Consider the following 16661-nt stretch of genomic DNA (forward strand, 5'->3'; position numbering starts at 1 on the left):
CTTCAAATTTGGAACACAAATCGGTTAGATATTTGGCATTGATTTGATTGTATTTTTAGAGTACAAATTATTTTGTTACGTATATATATTTTATATAAAATATTTAGTACAGTACATTTGATTTACAGTTAATTTAAACTTTCATAACTTTTTCATACTTTCATTTTTTGAAGTTATTTCACTTGAGCCATAATCTGCATAGTCTTCTTTAAAATGAGACCAAACGTCCCATTATGTCTATATTCCAAAGCATTCTTGAATTGCAACCATTTAAGTTTGGATAGTGCATTTTCATGTATATTTTCAAAAAGGGGAGTGACAGTTAACAGGTTAAAGCAAGCTGTTGTTTGATATTCCCCTCGTATTATTAGTGTTCTCTACAGGACATTGCCTGTACTGTAGAGGTCAATAATCATAAGGAACTTTCTAGAAGTAGCACGGTAAAATAGTAACACATTTTCTGGACTTTTTCTCATCTTAGTGGTAACACTTTATTTTGACGGTCCCTTTTGAACATTTTGTTGACTAGTAACTACATGTCAACTTACTCTCATCAGAGTATTAGTAGACTGTCTGCTTACTATCTGTTAACTCTTTATTGTGATGTCCTCCAACAGACATTCTACTGACTAGTAACTTTGCAACTACATGTCAATTTATTCTAACCCTAACCCTACCAGTCTACTTATACTCTACTAACACTCTAATGAGAGTTAGTAGACGTGTAAGTGCAACGTTACTGATAGTCAACAAGATGTTTTAAACGGACCATCAAAAAAAAAAGCTGTTCACTTAAACGGATAGTTCACCCAAAAATGAAAAGTATGACTTAGTATGGGAAAAAAATACTTTGTAAATCAGTGGGGCCCATCAACTGTTTGGTTACCCATATTCTTCAATATATATATTATTTTGTGTTCAGCAGAAGAAACTCAAACAGGTTTGGAACAATCTGAGGATAAGCCTTTTATAGCCTTAACATCCCACAGACTTAATCAAACACAGACCATCTCAAAGTCCTGCATCCACCCCCTCTTCTGATTGGCTAGTGCGGAGTGCTGGAGAGTGTTTTGCAGGGAACTCCTCTTTTCCTATAAAAATGCAATCCATTTAAAAAACCTCATTTTGGATCTTAGTCCACTCTCCAAGAGGAAATGGCATCAGCTCATGACAGAGCAGTTTTACAGGCCATCTTTAACCCTACCAGCCCGCTTGGAGATATTCCTGGATTAAATCAAGAAGATGATCTGACAGATGATGGTAAGATGAAGATCTGTAAGATAGATAGATAGATAGATAGATAGATAGATAGATAGATAGATAGATAGATAGATAGATAGATAGATAGATAGATAGATAGATAGATAGATAGATAGATAGATAGATAGATAGATAGATAGATAGATAGATAGATAGATAGATAGATAGATAGATAGATAGAGAGTTCATACTTGAGAGTTTCAACAGCTATAAAAATGTGTTCTCAGTGTGAGCACTTCTATGTATGTATTTATTTCATTCCTGTCTATCTCTAGACAGTGCTTTTGACCCAGAGCTAGTGAAACAGGTGAAAGATCTGGAACTACAGGGAATTTCGGCTGCCGAGTCTGGAGACTTGCCTGCTGCTCTTCAGCATTTTAACCAGGCCATCAGGATCCTGCCTCAAAGAGCTTCTGCCTACAACAACCGAGCCCAGACCAAACGCCTGCAGGGAGACACGGAAGGTGATACATCTCGTTCTCTCGTCTAGAATCAGCTGGAAAGTTTCCCATCTTTAATTTCTGCATTCTTTTAAATTCAGAGACCATAGTGGAAACAAATTCTAAGTACACTAGTAGCAGTAAAACAACTTTTATTCTTGTTCACACAAATCATGATTAGCCCACAGGGGCAAATTATCGATAAATTAAGACTTATTTTCATGCAGTTCCATGCACAATACTTGACACAATACTTATGACCTCAAAACACCTTTTTAATAGTGCATGATTCGTAAATGAATATATTATGATGTTCACATCACATAACTAACTCCATATGTATAGCTTTTCTGAGATAGTAAAATTGCTTGAATCCTGTGAAAAGCAAGTCACGATAAAAGAGTTTGGCCATGTATAAACCAGCTAAAATGGCTTGGTTGCTTCAACAAATGTATTTTTATCTCACATTTGACCACTATCGCTTAGAGTAGGGTTTAGTGCACTCTTAAAAATAAAGGTTCTTTATTGACATTAATGGATCCATAAAGAACCTTTAACATCCATGGAAACTTTCAATTCCACAAAAGGTTATTTAGATGTTTAAAATGTTCTTCACACGCACACAAAAAATGGTTCTTTTAAGAACTGTTCACTAAAAGGATATTTGGGGAAGAAAACATGGTTCTTCTATGGCGTTGCTGCGAAACCCCCCTTTAGGAACCTTTATTTTTAACCTTTTAGTGACATTTAGGCATTTTGTTTCAGAACTACGGTTGTACATGCAACTTCCAAAATAATAAAATATTGCCAAATTCACATTGATTCAAGATTTAGGGCTACTCATTGGATATTTCCCTTTGAAAGTGTTACAAAACCCTTTAATATAATTTTACTTAATATAATTTTGCTGAAAAAAAATAATCACAGACAAGTTTGTTTTTTTTCCCAATGCTTTCTTCTACCATATAATAATAAAAAGAAGGTAATTGAATCTTTTTATCCCACAAATGTGACTTTTATTTATAATTGCAATTATATATCACGCAATTGTTAACATCTTGCAATTATCTATTTTTATCTCACAATTTGGAGGGGGAAAAAAGTCAGATTTTCGTGATCTAAAAAAATCTGAATTGTGAGATAACTTATTGGTAACACTTTACAATAAGGTTCATTAGTTAACTACTGTACTTAACATGATCTAATAATGAACTGCACTTATAAAGCATTTCTTTATCTTTGTTAATGTTAATTTCAACATTTACTAATGCATTATTAAAATCTTGTTAACATTAGTTAACGCACTGTGAACTAACATGAACAGCTGTATTTTTATTATCTAACATTAACAAAGATTAACTAATGATGAACAGAATGTGTTGCTCATGGTTAGTTCATGTTAACTAATGAATTATCTAATGTTAACTAATACAACCTTATTGTAAAGTGTTACCAATAAATTAAATAATTATTCTGTGGCAGAAGTGAGCTTCGGTATAAAAGATATAGGCCTGGTTTCACAGACAGGGTTTAGATTAAGCCAGGATTAGGCCTAGTTTAATTAGGACATTTTAAGCGATAGTTCACCCAAAAATACAAATTCTGTCATCATTTACTCAGCCTCAAGTTGTTCCAAACCTGTATAAATGTATTTGTTCTGCTGTACACAAAGGAGGATATTTGGAAGAATGTTAGTAACCAAGCAGATCTCGCCCGCATTGACTACCATAGTAGTGGGGGAAATACTATGGTAATCAATGGGGGGCGTGATCTGCTTGGTTAAAAAATGTAAGTATTTAAATCCCTTTAAGTAGCTTTTATAAACATGCCTTAAAAAAGATTACTGTGGTGCATCTTAAGACAAAACATGGCACTGACATATTTTTAAGATATATATTAAGATAAGTTAAAACAAGCATTTTAGTCTGGGACTAGTAGTTTTAAGTCTAGGCTGTAAAACCGAGAAGTAATTTTGGGTTTCATGGAAGAAAGGAAATTATTCAGTTCGAAGGCAAACGTGGAACTCATGTTTGGGTTATCTCACTTAACTGAAATATACTGTATATCTCAGGTGCAGTTGAAGATCTGGAGCGTGCCATCTCTCTCAGCAGCGGCGTTGGGCGATCAGCCTGCCAGGCTCTGGTCCAGCGTGGGCTCCTTCTCAGGTTGACGGGTCGCAATGAGGAGGCTCGGGTGGACTTTGAGAGAGCGGCAGCTCTAGGCAGTGAGTTTGCCAGACAGCAGGCTGTGATCTTGAACCCCTACGCTGCCCTATGTAACCGCATGCTGTCAGAGGTCATCAATAAACTACGCAACCCAGAATTGTCAGAGATGCAATAGAGATTGAGCAACATACTCATAGATACTGTTTATTCATTGTATTGAAACAAAGGCTTATCAATTTTGTATTTTAACTGGTTTTCATAAGTGAATAAAGTAAAAGCTTTTTCAGGTGATTGTCACTTTGAGCGATGTGGGGAATGCAAAAAATAAAAATATATCTGTGTTTAAAATGCAGCATGTATATGACCAAGAAGAATCTTTCTGGACTTTGCAACACCTAAAATTATGACAGCACTGGAGGAAGAGATTAATAAACTGGTAACACTTATTAGAATAATGGTCCTTTATTAATAGGTATCTATGCAGGAAGTAATGCAGGACTAATGAGTAGTACCACATTAACACTTCAGCTACTACTATTAAAGGGATAGTTCACCCAAAAATGAAAATGCTGTCATTAATTACTCACCCTCATGTCGTTCCAAACCTGTAAGACCTTTGTTCATCTTCAGAACACAAATTAAGTTATTTTTAAAGGGATAGTTCACCCACAAATTTAAACTCTGTCATCATTTACTCACCCTCAAGTTGTTCCAAACCTGTATGAGTTTCTTTGTTCTGCTGAACACAAAAGAAGATATTTTGAAGAATGTGTGTAACCAAGCAGATAGAGCAACCATTGACTACCATAGTAAGGAAAAAAATACTATGGTAGTCAATGGTTGCTCTAGCTGCTTGGTAACAAACATTCTTCAACACATCATCTTTTGTGTTCAGCAGAACAAAGAAACTCATACAGGGTTGGAAGAACATGAGGGTGAGTAAATGATGACAGAATTTTTGGGTGAATTATCCCTTTAATGAAAGCCGAGCTCCCTGACCCCACATAGACAGCAACACAACGACCGCACTTCATGGCTTCATTCAACAATTTCGGTTGAAGTCTTTCGTTTAGTCTGTGCCAGTCTCGTGCGCTGTTTCCGTTGTAAATAGTGCAGCGCTCTCGAGATCTACGGCAGCTGATGTCGTTCACGTGAGCACCACGACGCATGCGCGGGAGCTGCAACGTAAACAGCACCAAAGATTGGCACAGGCCAGAACAAAATTGTTGAATAAAGTCATTATTTTTGTTTGTTTTTGCACACAAATATATTCTCGTCGCTTTAATAAATTAAGGTTGAACCACTGTTAGTAGTCACATGGACTATTTTAACAATTACTACATTTACATGCTCCCTCATGATGCAATTATAAAAGGATTTTGCAATATTGCAATTAAAGTTTACCTCATGTAAATGTAATACTTTGATCAAACTATTGCGATTTAGCTCATAACCGAAATAACCATAGTCGCATTAAACTAGGTGGCGTACGCCAATTTTAATAAACAATTACAGGCGTGTAAACACCTTAATTGCATTATTATCATTCTGACCAAAGTGTGCATGTGCGCGGACGTACTCGGATAGCGTGTTGTTCATCAAACTTAGCGAATGAACTTTGTGACATTATTCTGAAGTTTTCTCTTCTCCAAATCACTAAACACTGTCAACACAACTCACTGCACAGTCTCTTTGCGATGTTCATCATGCCGCCGAATAATATCCAGTAAGCTACGTCCATAAAAATGTATTATGTATGTATTAATGTATTATAACAATGACCGGTAACATGCATACTGTATGCCTATCTGAGTGTGGTATAACCATACTTTTTATTAGCGAATAATCAGAATAATCAAAATTGCATATAAACTGGAATGAAGAGTTCTGCTCATGTCATGTAAATATCTTTCTGCGATTAAGACCTTACTCTGATTATTATAAATAGTCGCATTATTGGTGCACATGTAAACGTAGTCAATGTTTTTACTACCTTTCTTGACCTTGAAAGTGTTCATTAAATAGCTTGTGTTTTGAAAATGAACTAATGTAGCTTTCCTATAGCTCAAACAGTAGAGCATGGCGCTAGCAACGCCAAGGTCATGGGTTCGATTCCCAGGGAAAGCAAGAATTGACCAAATTTAAAATGTGTACCTTGAATGCAATGTAAGTCGCTTTGGATAAAAGCGTCTGCCAAATGCATAAATGTAAATGTAATGTAATGTAATGTCTTACAGCTTTGGAATGACATGAGGGTGAGGAATTATTGACAGAATTGTCATTTTTGGGTGAACTAACCCTTTAACTAATATAGAAACAAGCTTAACTAATCAGTAAGAAATATCAAATGTAGGACTAAGATAGTTCCTTATTAGGTAACCAATACTGAATGATATTGGCATCATTAGGAACTAATAGCTAACTATGAAAGATTATAAAGAATCACAACATTAATGTGTCTAAGATGTGAGCAATTGTCTTTTTTTACTCTCAACATGGTTATAAAAGGCACTAATTACTCAAGTGTTGACTAGTCACTCTGCAGGAAATACTAGGGATCTGGACCATTATTTTAAAGTGAAAAACATCTTTTACCTTTTTACCATTATTTTAAAATGAACAACAACATGTCCTTGTTATGTTACATGCACTTACCATGGTAATAACATGAAAGTATGCATAATTAAACAAATCTTTAAACACATCATCCTGGTTCTAATGCATTGTGTTTTATGGAACCTGTTTCCACCACTAAATATAAAAATAAAAAGGTAATTGACTTTTTATCTCACAATTCTGTCTTTTTTTTTTCTCAGAATTGCGAGATTTAAACTCGCAATTGCGTGTTATTAACTAACACTCAAACAAGCCCTAATCCTACCCTAACCCTATAGTAAGTACATGTTGTTAGTTAATATTACTCAATACTTAAATATATAATTACACTGTAACAATGACACCTTAAAATAAAGTGTAAATTATATAATCAATTATATATATTAAAATAAATTACATTGCCAATATTGAGTTCATGTTAGTTAATATATTAACATTTGAGACCTTATTGTAAAGTGTTGACATTGAATTTTACACACACTCGAGTGCTACTGTCATTAAACTGAAGGTAGGGTAAACCAAAGACATTCTAATTGTCATGGTCATTTTTTTGTAAACTGGCCAATGGCTATATGATGATAGTATAATTTGTAATGAAACAAAGGTATTCAATTCAAAATAAAAGCATTGCCACTATCCCAATATAAATGCATGTATAGTATTACTGTTATTTTGAAGCTTGTATGACAGTGTATATTTTTAGCCAATAGAGGTCAGCAAAGACCTGTCAGGATAGTCCACTGAAAAAAAAAGAAAGAAAAAAGGTACATTCTGCATCATTTACTCACCCTCATGTTGTTCCAGACTTCTATGGCTTTGTTTCTTCTATGGAATACAAAATAAGATATTTTGAAGAGTGCTGGTGACCGAACAGCTTTGTTACTATCGACTTCCATTGTATAGACAATAAATAAATAAATAATATTAATACTAATAATAATAATAATAATTTCTCAAACTACCATCCCCGACATAAGTGTGTGAGTAAATGATGACAGAATGAGAATGATGACCAGTTTTTTTTTTTTTTTTTTGAGTGAACTGTCCATTTAAAAGTTAACATTGACTTTAACAATATTATCTAGAAGATATTTGATGAGGTCAGTGCATGCAGCATGCTTTTATTTTATATGCCCACAGCAATCTCTTATTCTCTGTGTGCCTTGACAGTAGTGAGGACACTATTGAGAAGAGTTTGGAGCTCTCCTCTTCTCTCCTGGAGATCTGTCATGCTGGGTAATGCCACAGGTTCACTTCGAATCTCCTTCTGGTAGAAAGGGCAGACCTTCAGGTGCTCTGCCATAGGCGGCATGTCTTCAAAGACCCATTTATCCACTGGAGAGAATAAACTGCTGAACTCCCATGTCTGCATAGAGATAAGAAAGCTCCAATATAAATCAGTGCAATTTCAGTAAGGCTTTGTAATGACTGAAAACTATGCTCCTAAAAAATATTTGGCCACTTAAAGGGATAGTTTACCCAAAAAAGAAAATTCTGTCATCATTTACTCACCATCAAGTTGTCAGTAACCATTGAAAATTGTCTCTATTGACTTCCATAGTAAGAAAAACAAATACTATAGAAGTCAATGGTGTCCCACAACTGTTTGGTTACCGTCATTCTTCAAAATATATTATTTTATGTTCAGTAGAAGAAAGAAACTCATACAGGTTTAGAACCACTTGAGGGTGAGAAAATGATGACATCATTTTCATTTTTGGGTCGGTATTCCAGAGTGCTATTCTCATTGGCTTTCCTCAGTGCAGGTTACACCCCCTACTGGTTAAACGGTAAGATCAATTGCTTCCCAAACAATGAACTAAGAGAGAGAGAGAGAGAGAGAGAGAGACCACCTATCATCCAAAAGCAAACTTTTAACATTGTATAGCTGACTGGCATGGGGTCAGAGAGGGTAAAATGACCCATGTACAGGACGACTCTGACATCCACATACCTCAGAGAACAGAGCAGCAACGTACTTAGAATGTTTATCATGCCCTGGAACATCACCAATGTTCCTGAAATAAAATTAGACAGGGCTGGAAAGAATTTATTTTTCCATATTGCATTGTGACTCTGCACATGATTTTGAGACTCATGGGAATCTTTCTATTAGTAATTAAATTAATAATACAAAATTAAACAATACTGATAATAATATGTCTTCCTCACATATGCTATAGTATAGCATTCACAAGTATTGAAAATAAGAATTTGAAAATAAAACCATAATATAACCATTAGACATAGTTGGGGAATAGCAAAATACATGTAACTTATTTACGTATTTAAAAAATGTGAGTAACTGTATAGTTACATTTTAAATGGGTGGTAATCAAATTACAGTTACACCCGAAAAGTATTTTAGATTACCAAAGTTATTACTTTGAATTTTAATTTCATTTATTTCATTTAAACATTGATGTACACTGTAACGGGCAATTAATGTAAACAGCGATTGATGAATCCTGCAAAAGCATCCTAAGCTACATTTCTGCTCATAAGTTTCATACCCCTTGCAGAATATGCAAAATGTTAATAATTTTAACAAAATAAGAGGGAACTGGGATCATACAAATTGCATGTTATTTTTATCTAGTAGAGTCCTGAATAAGATATTTCACGTAATAGATGTTTACATATACTCCACAAGACAAAATGACTGAATTTATAAAAATTGCCAGTTTCAAAAATGTACATACCTGTGAATCTTAGGTCCACGACTGTTTTCATGTTTCATGTTAAGTAATTTGTTTAGGTAATTGCGACTTTTTATCTTCCAATTCTGACTTTTTTTCTTGCAATTGCGAGATTAAATGTCACAATTCTGACTTATTTTCTGAGAATTATGATATATAATCTGACAATTGCGAGTTATAATATCCAATTATAAGGGATATTATATATATATATATATATATATATATATATATATATATATATATATATATATATATATATATATATATATATATATATATATATATATATATATATATATATGGGAAGGCAAGGGGGGACTGACATTTTTTCTCAGAAAAGCGACTTAAATAAACAAATAAAAAAGGTAATTATGACTTTTTATCTCAGAATTCTCACTTTATAACACGCAATTGCGAGTTTAAATCTCGCAAATCTAAGAAAAAAAAGAGTCAGAATTGTGAGATAAAAAGTAATTTCCCTTTTTTATTTTTATATTTAGTGAAGGAAGCAAGCTTTATTGTGTGGAAACACAATGCATTAGGAGTGGGGGTGAAAACTTTTGAACAAGATGATGTGTAAATTTGTCTTATTTTGTTTAAAGATTTTTTTTCATTTAGGACTGCCCTTCAGAAGCTAGTAACCAAGTCCTATGTTTTGTGGTCCCTTTGTGTTACATACCTTATTATTATTCTAAAGTATTTAGATTAATTAATCTAACGAAATGTATTACAAATGACTTTTTAAAGCATGTATTTTGTAATCTGTAGTGAAATACATTTAACCTTCCCAACCCTGCCATTAGAGAATGTTGTGTATATGTCCTTATTAGGTTATTGCACAAAAAAAGTCCCGGAAATGTTTTAGTCTAAGGTTATGAAATGAAATCTAAAATGAACGTTCCTAATGTTTTGAACTGATTCCCAAAGAAATAACCAAAGTGGAACTAATGTTTTACTACTAATGTTTGAGGAACATTATCTGTTAACTGGGTTTTAACTGGGTAACTAAATTGCCATTGAATGAGGCAAAAATAGCAGCTTAAAGATTATTTTGTGTTCCACAGGAAAAATAACAGCATACAGGTTTTTTTTTGGGGGGGGGGGGGATCAGAGTTGTTGTTTTTTATGCCTTTAAACTCTTCATAGCATTAGTTGAAGAGTATTGACTGATGCCATGAGCAAGGAATTTACCTTTTTTCGGGCCCTCCATGTGAATCCACCATGAGAATATATCTTTTTCTCCCATTTGAGGTACACCATACCCTTTTGCTGAAGAACAGTGCCGCACACCTCCCTCATTAACTGGGAAACTTGAGATAGACGACCCAAAGACACACTATCCAGAAAACTCACTATGTGTTGTAAAATCTCAAAAGGAAGTCTGCTCAGAGAATCCAAATTCCTTGCTCTTTTGCGTTCACTGTTAGTGATTTTTACTCCTTTGTAAAGTGACGGTGCCACCTCTGGTTGTAAGATGAAAGTGCTAAGATCTGTATCATAGCTCACGGTAGCCTGATATTTAGATGGTCGAAATTGCTTCTGGCTGAAGGTGCAACCAAGGTAAGCCAGCGGGCACCGCTGTAAAAACCAGCCAGTAAGACATGATTGAATGTCTCCATGCACGTTCCTAAAGTGCCAGGGGTATTCATCACGCCTGAAGGCATGACAGCACAGGTAAGTAAAGGCTGAGCAAGATTTGTTGTGTCTCCTAGTCACGCATTCGGTCTGAATCTGCACATGCAGGTTTTGTGGCTGGTCCTCAACAACATTGGCCAAAGATGCACCACTTTTGAATGGAGCAGAATGAAAGTCAAAGGTCTGGGTGCCACAGTCAACATATAGCCCGTCGGTTCCAACAGTCTCACATATCTTATGACCTTTCAGTTCTCTTTCTAGTGCACACAGCAGTGTTGCCTCTACCTCATTCACCTTTGGGAGCTCTTCAATAGCAATGCCTAAATCAGATGTGTCCACATTCTGGTCTGTCTTCTTAACCATTTGTGATGGATCCTTGAGGTGGCTACGCTTGGCTCTGTAGCTGGTTGGAGCGTTGAAAGAGTGTATGGTTTGAACTTCAATTGGCTCTAAATTTCCATAAACAAAATCCTTCTCTCTAGGTGTGCAAGCAGCCAGCTGACCAAAGTTGATAAGCATGCATCCATTGTGCACCAGATACATATTATACTCACCCACGTTGAATTCTTTACCGAGTCTGTCAAGAACGCCATCTTGCCAAGGAGCTAAACCTGTTCTGGCAATGTCATCCTGATAATTCTGAGGGGTCACTCTTGGGTCCTCCTTGTCCTTAATCGGACAACATTTATCCTCTAAATTCTTCACAGTTTGCTTGCATCCTTCCTTCTCCTTTGCAAACATTCTCTCCCACATCCCGTAGTTATCCAAGCAGGCCACATCTTTATTCTTAGCAAGGGCCAGCCTCTCCTCTTGGGTTAGTTCTTGTCCTTCTTCCCCATTAAGACTATTCTCCAACATATCTTCCGGGTTTAAGTTCGGAGACTCCCAGCACTCTGGATCAACGCCTCCTACAGCACCATCTAGTGGAACTTCAGGCTCCTCCATCTTCTCAATCAATTCAGGGAAGAGTGGCTTCATCTGAATTGAGCTAAACAGAAGCTTCTGATCTCTAAGGGCCATAGCAAGGTCCAACTGACTCATGCAGTTTGGATCCTGGGCTGCATTTCTGTAGAAGGTGGTATCGGTCTCGTTCACAGGCCATCGGTTCCATTCCAGGGTACAAGTGATCACACTGGCAGGACACACTTCAAGGTGCTGGGCAAGTCTTTGACGAGTCATGGTCATGGGACAGCCATAGCCAGAGTTGAGGCACGGTACAGTTTCCTTAGAGCAGAGAAGACGATGCTCATGCTCTTTACAAAGATGGAAGGCTGCACCGCAGCTCAGCCGGCAGGAAATGAAGGCACACGACACTGAGATGTCTATGGAAATATTGCAGTGCTGGTTATGACATTTTTCACAGTGTGGATGAAGACCAGAGCTGGTGGTCCTATTCTTTCCCTGAAGGTGACAATCCAAAGATTACTACATTATTGTACTTGCACTGACAAAAATGCTTCTCCTACTTAGTATTTTGTCTTGTTCAAATATATTAAAATTCTTAAGTCAAGATGCATTTACTATAGTAAAATGCCATACAATAGTATGTTTTGTTTTCTCTCTGGATTAAGTAAGTTAGCCAATGGGGTAAGAAAAATAATCCTAAAAATATCTCTGTTTGAATTAAGATTATTTTTCTCACCCCATTGGCAGATAGTTGTGCTTTTTTAAGCATTTTTTTATTTATTTCCCCAGAAAACAAGACACAATATCTTATGTAATTTTACTCATCTAGTAAATGCATCTTGATATAAGAATTTTTAGATATTTGGACTGGAAACAAGACAAAAATACTAAGTAGGAAAAAAAATGTTTTGCCGTGTAAATTGTTTAATACATAACATTTGCTTGTTTAAAAGCAGACCTGCATGGAAACTTTGAAACTCGAAGCTTACCATGTCTGTTGATATTTCTTGTGTGTGAAAATAGAATCTGAAATGAAACATGGGAATAGACACTGAAAGGAAACAAGTGTCTGAAATGTTGCTATTGCCTAGACGATTATTGACTTGTCTTTCGATGCTAGACACAACATAAGACCACATAAAAAGACAATTCTTAGACTACACAGAGTAAATATTTACATATCAGACAATGTTTTCCAAAAGGCTGAACAACACCTAAACATTTGTTTTACTTAGATGAGCTAGTTGACCATAAAAATAGCAGAACTTCTAAGAAAACTGTTTATAATAACTGTACACCTTTAAACACTGCATTAGACAACCTTTGAATTTAAAACAGTAAATAGGTGTAAGCATTTTTATGATAATACATGTGCACAATTAAAGTATTCTTCACTGATAGAGACCAGTAACATACTCCTAGAAGTCTCGAGCATAAATACAGGTCATTCTCACTTACCTGTGGTGAAGCTAGCACAACTTGTGTTTGTTTAAATGGGTCTATGTGGAGGTAAATATACCTCTCCTCTGTTCAGCTGGTATAAATAGACAAACAGGCAAGTCAGGCATTTGAGAAACAAGGTTACATCATCACACACAATCACTGTCATTTGTATACTGTGCTAACTGATTGTCACGAATGATCAATAGCTCTGAACTACCACTTAACAATGAGGACAGGAGCTGTTTATTGAACAATTAAGTTTTGGAATGTATGTACGTAAGTGAATTGATATAGCAATATGTTGTTCCTTAAATAGCAAATCTATTCAGAGAACAATAATATCAATGCCTTTGCCATTATTTTATGCACTCTTCTGAGCAATATGTTGCTGAATTATAAAACACAAAATAATGAGCTTGTTAAACATACTGTCCACTAGGTGTCAGTACAGCCCTTCGATGTAGATTGTGGAACATTACATTATTTTAGCCTGAAGATATTGCTTGTGTTTATACTTATGAACTGATATAGAAATAAACAGGAAGCATAAGAATGTAAGGAATGTAAATCTGACCGCATTATTATTTATGTAACTCGCGTTAGTTTATGCTAATTTGTCCACTTTTTTTAACCTCAAAAATTGGCTTTATTTGCTGTATAATTTCAATGCTTTTAAATATTATGTCCAAAAACTTGTTGTGTCTACAAAACAACAATGACCTTATTAGCATCCTTGGAGTATAAAAACTAATTAATCAGATGTCAGCTCTGAACTGAAGTCAGTCAATAAAATGAAAACTGCTGATGCCTCAATGAAAAATTTGGTCGATGAGTTTCTCACTTTCATTCAACCTGAAGAAGAAAAAAAGGTGATTATGATCATATAAATTTAGCCCATCAACAACAAATCTGCATCCAGTCTCATGCTATTAATGTCAAAAAGTAATTAAAGCCACCTTGCAATGATGTCTTTACTGCTAATACTACTTAATTAGGAAAAGGATTTTATAGGCTCCCCCAGGACATGAAACTTTGTCTAATTTTGCTACATTAATGAAGAAAGTTTTAATCAGGACAAAATGAGTGAAACTGAAAATGAGGCATTATAATAAAGCTGTTTTTACAACCAGACAGACTAATAACAGATTAGAGCACCAGCTACAGCCGCAAGAGGAAAACGTGACCGCAGGTCAGCGCAACAAATGGAAAAACATGAACTCATTAAGGTCGGGATGCGCTGAATGTCAGAGCTCTCTGTCACATTCAGCTCAGTGAAAGATGAGTTTAACAGAAATTGCAGATTTGAAATATCTCTTCTTAAATGTAATATTTTGACAATGATGCACTCATGGGGTCAGTGCTTGACTGGTTTGTTTTGTCAGATAGACCCTGCTAGTAAATGTCATATTAAATGGGCAAAAAGTATCAGTCCCACTTTATATTAGGTGCCATCAAAAAATAAGTACAATATACTTATTGTGTTCATATTGTATTATAAAACACTTTTGCTGATATTGAGGTGGGATATGGGTAAAGTTAGGAACGGGTGTGGTGGTATGGGTAAGTTTAAGGGTAGGGTAAGGTGTAAGGGAAGTGTCAACAGTGTATTACATTGTAAAAACATGTATGTACGCAATAAGTGCATTGTATCAAATTATTAATTTAAATGTTAGTTAAGCAGGTAAACCCAGCCCAATCTGCCGGCGATTTGATTTCGCCCCCTACAGCTCAGGCTGGAAACCTGCAAATTTTTCTATCCTGCTTCCGTTACAAATCTGCGGGGACCAATCACAAACTGGCTTATCCACCTGGCGCGCTATTGGCGGGTTTAACTAGACTGGGTAAACCCAGCCAGATTTGCTGGCGATTTGATTTCGCCCTGCAGCTGTACGTCACCCGGCTCGTTGGTCTGATTGGTTGAAGGACAATCCAACACCTCTTGTGCAGTAGAAAATACAGGGCAGACTCCCCAGACTAATGTTCAATCTTAAAAGATTGAGCTTGGTCTGGTGATAGCCAGACAAGTAGTTAAGGCCACCTAATATAAAATGTGTCCAAACTATCTTTCTGCTTTGATGGTCATTGATAGCTTTGGAATAAAAATGAATGGATACAACATACCGTATGTATCCCAAGAAATACATTATATTACAGTAATTGCTTCAAAGCATTCAGGGAACATCCAGCTCTTGTGCTTTCAGGGCTGATAGCCTTTCAACTGCCATTTGAGATTAATGGAAATTCTACCGTTTTCTCCAGGTTTATTAGAACTCCTTGGGTGCAGCCATATGGTATCCTTTCTGAACTTAAACAATCATATTTTTTTCAGTGGATAATCAGGCCTGTATGGAAAAGTATAATAAAAAAAAAAAAAAAACGTAATAATTAGCATACTGTTTACTAATAAAATCTGACGCATAGCTTTTTGCCTTTGCTTTCAGGCTGCCAATGATATTAACGTTTATAAAAAAAACAAGCAAATGTCACCTAGCTACAAACTGATGAAGATAATTCAGCATCAGCATTGTTGTTAGAACAGTGTGTGTGTTTGTGTTTTTGGAGTGTGTGTACACTTTTTCTTGTGTGAGTGTGTTTGGTGTTATGGAGCTAAGAGATAAGAGGCCTGTTTCTGATAAGAGAACTGAACAGACTTCTGGGAGATGGCACATGCGGTTCACTTTGGCCGACTGATGGAAACATTAACACACCCCATTTATCCTTGCTCCATATTTCACCTTCGGCTTTATGCCAGTCGCAGCAGTGCACCTTGGTAATCTTTTCTTGTTTGGAATGAATTATAGTGTTTGTATGTTTTGAAAAGTGTGGAAGGAAGGCTTCATATACTGTCTTTGCATTCCACCTTGGTTTGGAGACCCGAACGCATTGGATTTGAAAAGGACATACAACATTGCACAGTGTCATTCACACAAACACTAAACACCATCAAGGTAACCAGTACACATAACATAAAAACCCTAATATACATAACAAATTAGAAAAAAAAAAAAACCTGAGAAAAACTAAGAAGAAACATAGTTATTTCAAAGAAATGACATCAAATGTGAAGTATCACACAGGGAATTCTGGGAATGTCAATTTACCTTTTTTTCACTGTGAATTTAAACAATGACTTGTTCTTTTTCACTCGCAAAAACTGTAAACAGTATTTTACTGTAAAATTGCATACAGTTATTTACCGAATATAGACCCTTTATTTCAGTTTAGTGCCAACATCACAATGCCTTTTCCAGAGTTTAGGTGCCAAAAGTGAAAGCGCTCTCCCTCCTTTAGTGGACTTAGGGCGTTTTCACACCTACCTTGTTTGGTCCGGATTTTCGGACTTTTCAGTTTGGTCCGAATCAAAATTGCAGGTGTGAAACCTCCCCCGTACCACGGTCCGGACCAAACAGACGAAATTTGGTCCGACGAAAAGAGGTAGTCTCGGTCCGGATCAAACTGAACAAAGGTTCGGTTCGTTTCTAGTGTGAAAGCAT

At 35.8% G+C, this 16661-nt stretch overlaps 2 protein-coding genes across 3 annotated transcripts; one reads left to right on the top strand and one right to left on the bottom strand.

The window, feature by feature from the left end:
* Positions 1–1119: 1119 nt before the first annotated feature.
* On the top strand, positions 1120–6657 carry ttc36 (tetratricopeptide repeat domain 36). Its single transcript, XM_079824847.1, has 3 exons — positions 1120–1260; positions 1536–1724; positions 3772–6657. The coding sequence occupies exons 1-3, from the start codon at positions 1155–1157 to the stop codon at positions 4038–4040; spliced, it is 564 nt and encodes a 187-aa protein (XP_079680973.1). The 5' UTR covers positions 1120–1154; the 3' UTR covers positions 4041–6657.
* Positions 6658–7503: 846 nt separating this feature from the next.
* Positions 7504–13211, bottom strand: LOC307131309 (F-box only protein 40). 2 transcript variants are annotated; one of them, XM_079824889.1, is made up of 4 exons: positions 13183–13211; positions 12714–12750; positions 10375–12219; positions 7504–7847 (listed from the first exon to the last, which is right to left on the bottom strand). In XM_079824889.1, the coding sequence occupies exons 2-4, from the start codon at positions 12714–12716 to the stop codon at positions 7629–7631; spliced, it is 2067 nt and encodes a 688-aa protein (XP_079681015.1). In that variant the 5' UTR covers positions 12717–12750; positions 13183–13211; the 3' UTR covers positions 7504–7628. The 2 variants fall into 2 exon arrangements, with proteins under 2 accessions (XP_079681015.1, XP_079681016.1); XM_079824890.1 differs by lacking the exon at positions 13183–13211 and having other exon boundaries at positions 12714–12754.
* Positions 13212–16661: the final 3450 nt, after the last annotated feature.

This window comes from Gobio gobio, assembly GCF_949357685.1.
Source record: "Gobio gobio genome assembly, chromosome: 9".
Taxonomy (NCBI): Eukaryota; Metazoa; Chordata; class Actinopteri; order Cypriniformes; family Gobionidae; genus Gobio; species Gobio gobio.

Coding starts and splice junctions, on each gene's coding strand:
- ttc36 (XM_079824847.1), top strand. CDS start 1,155: ATGGCATCAGCTCATGACAGAGCAGTTTTACAGGCCATCTTTAACCCT. Junction 1,261..1,535: donor AGATGATCTGACAGATGATG/GTAAGATGAAGA, acceptor GTCTATCTCTAG/ACAGTGCTTTTGACCCAGAG. Junction 1,725..3,771: donor CCTGCAGGGAGACACGGAAG/GTGATACATCTC, acceptor TGTATATCTCAG/GTGCAGTTGAAGATCTGGAG.
- LOC307131309 (XM_079824889.1), bottom strand. Junction 7,848..10,374: donor CATGGAGGGCCCGAAAAAAG/GTAAATTCCTTG, acceptor ATCTCTATGCAG/ACATGGGAGTTCAGCAGTTT.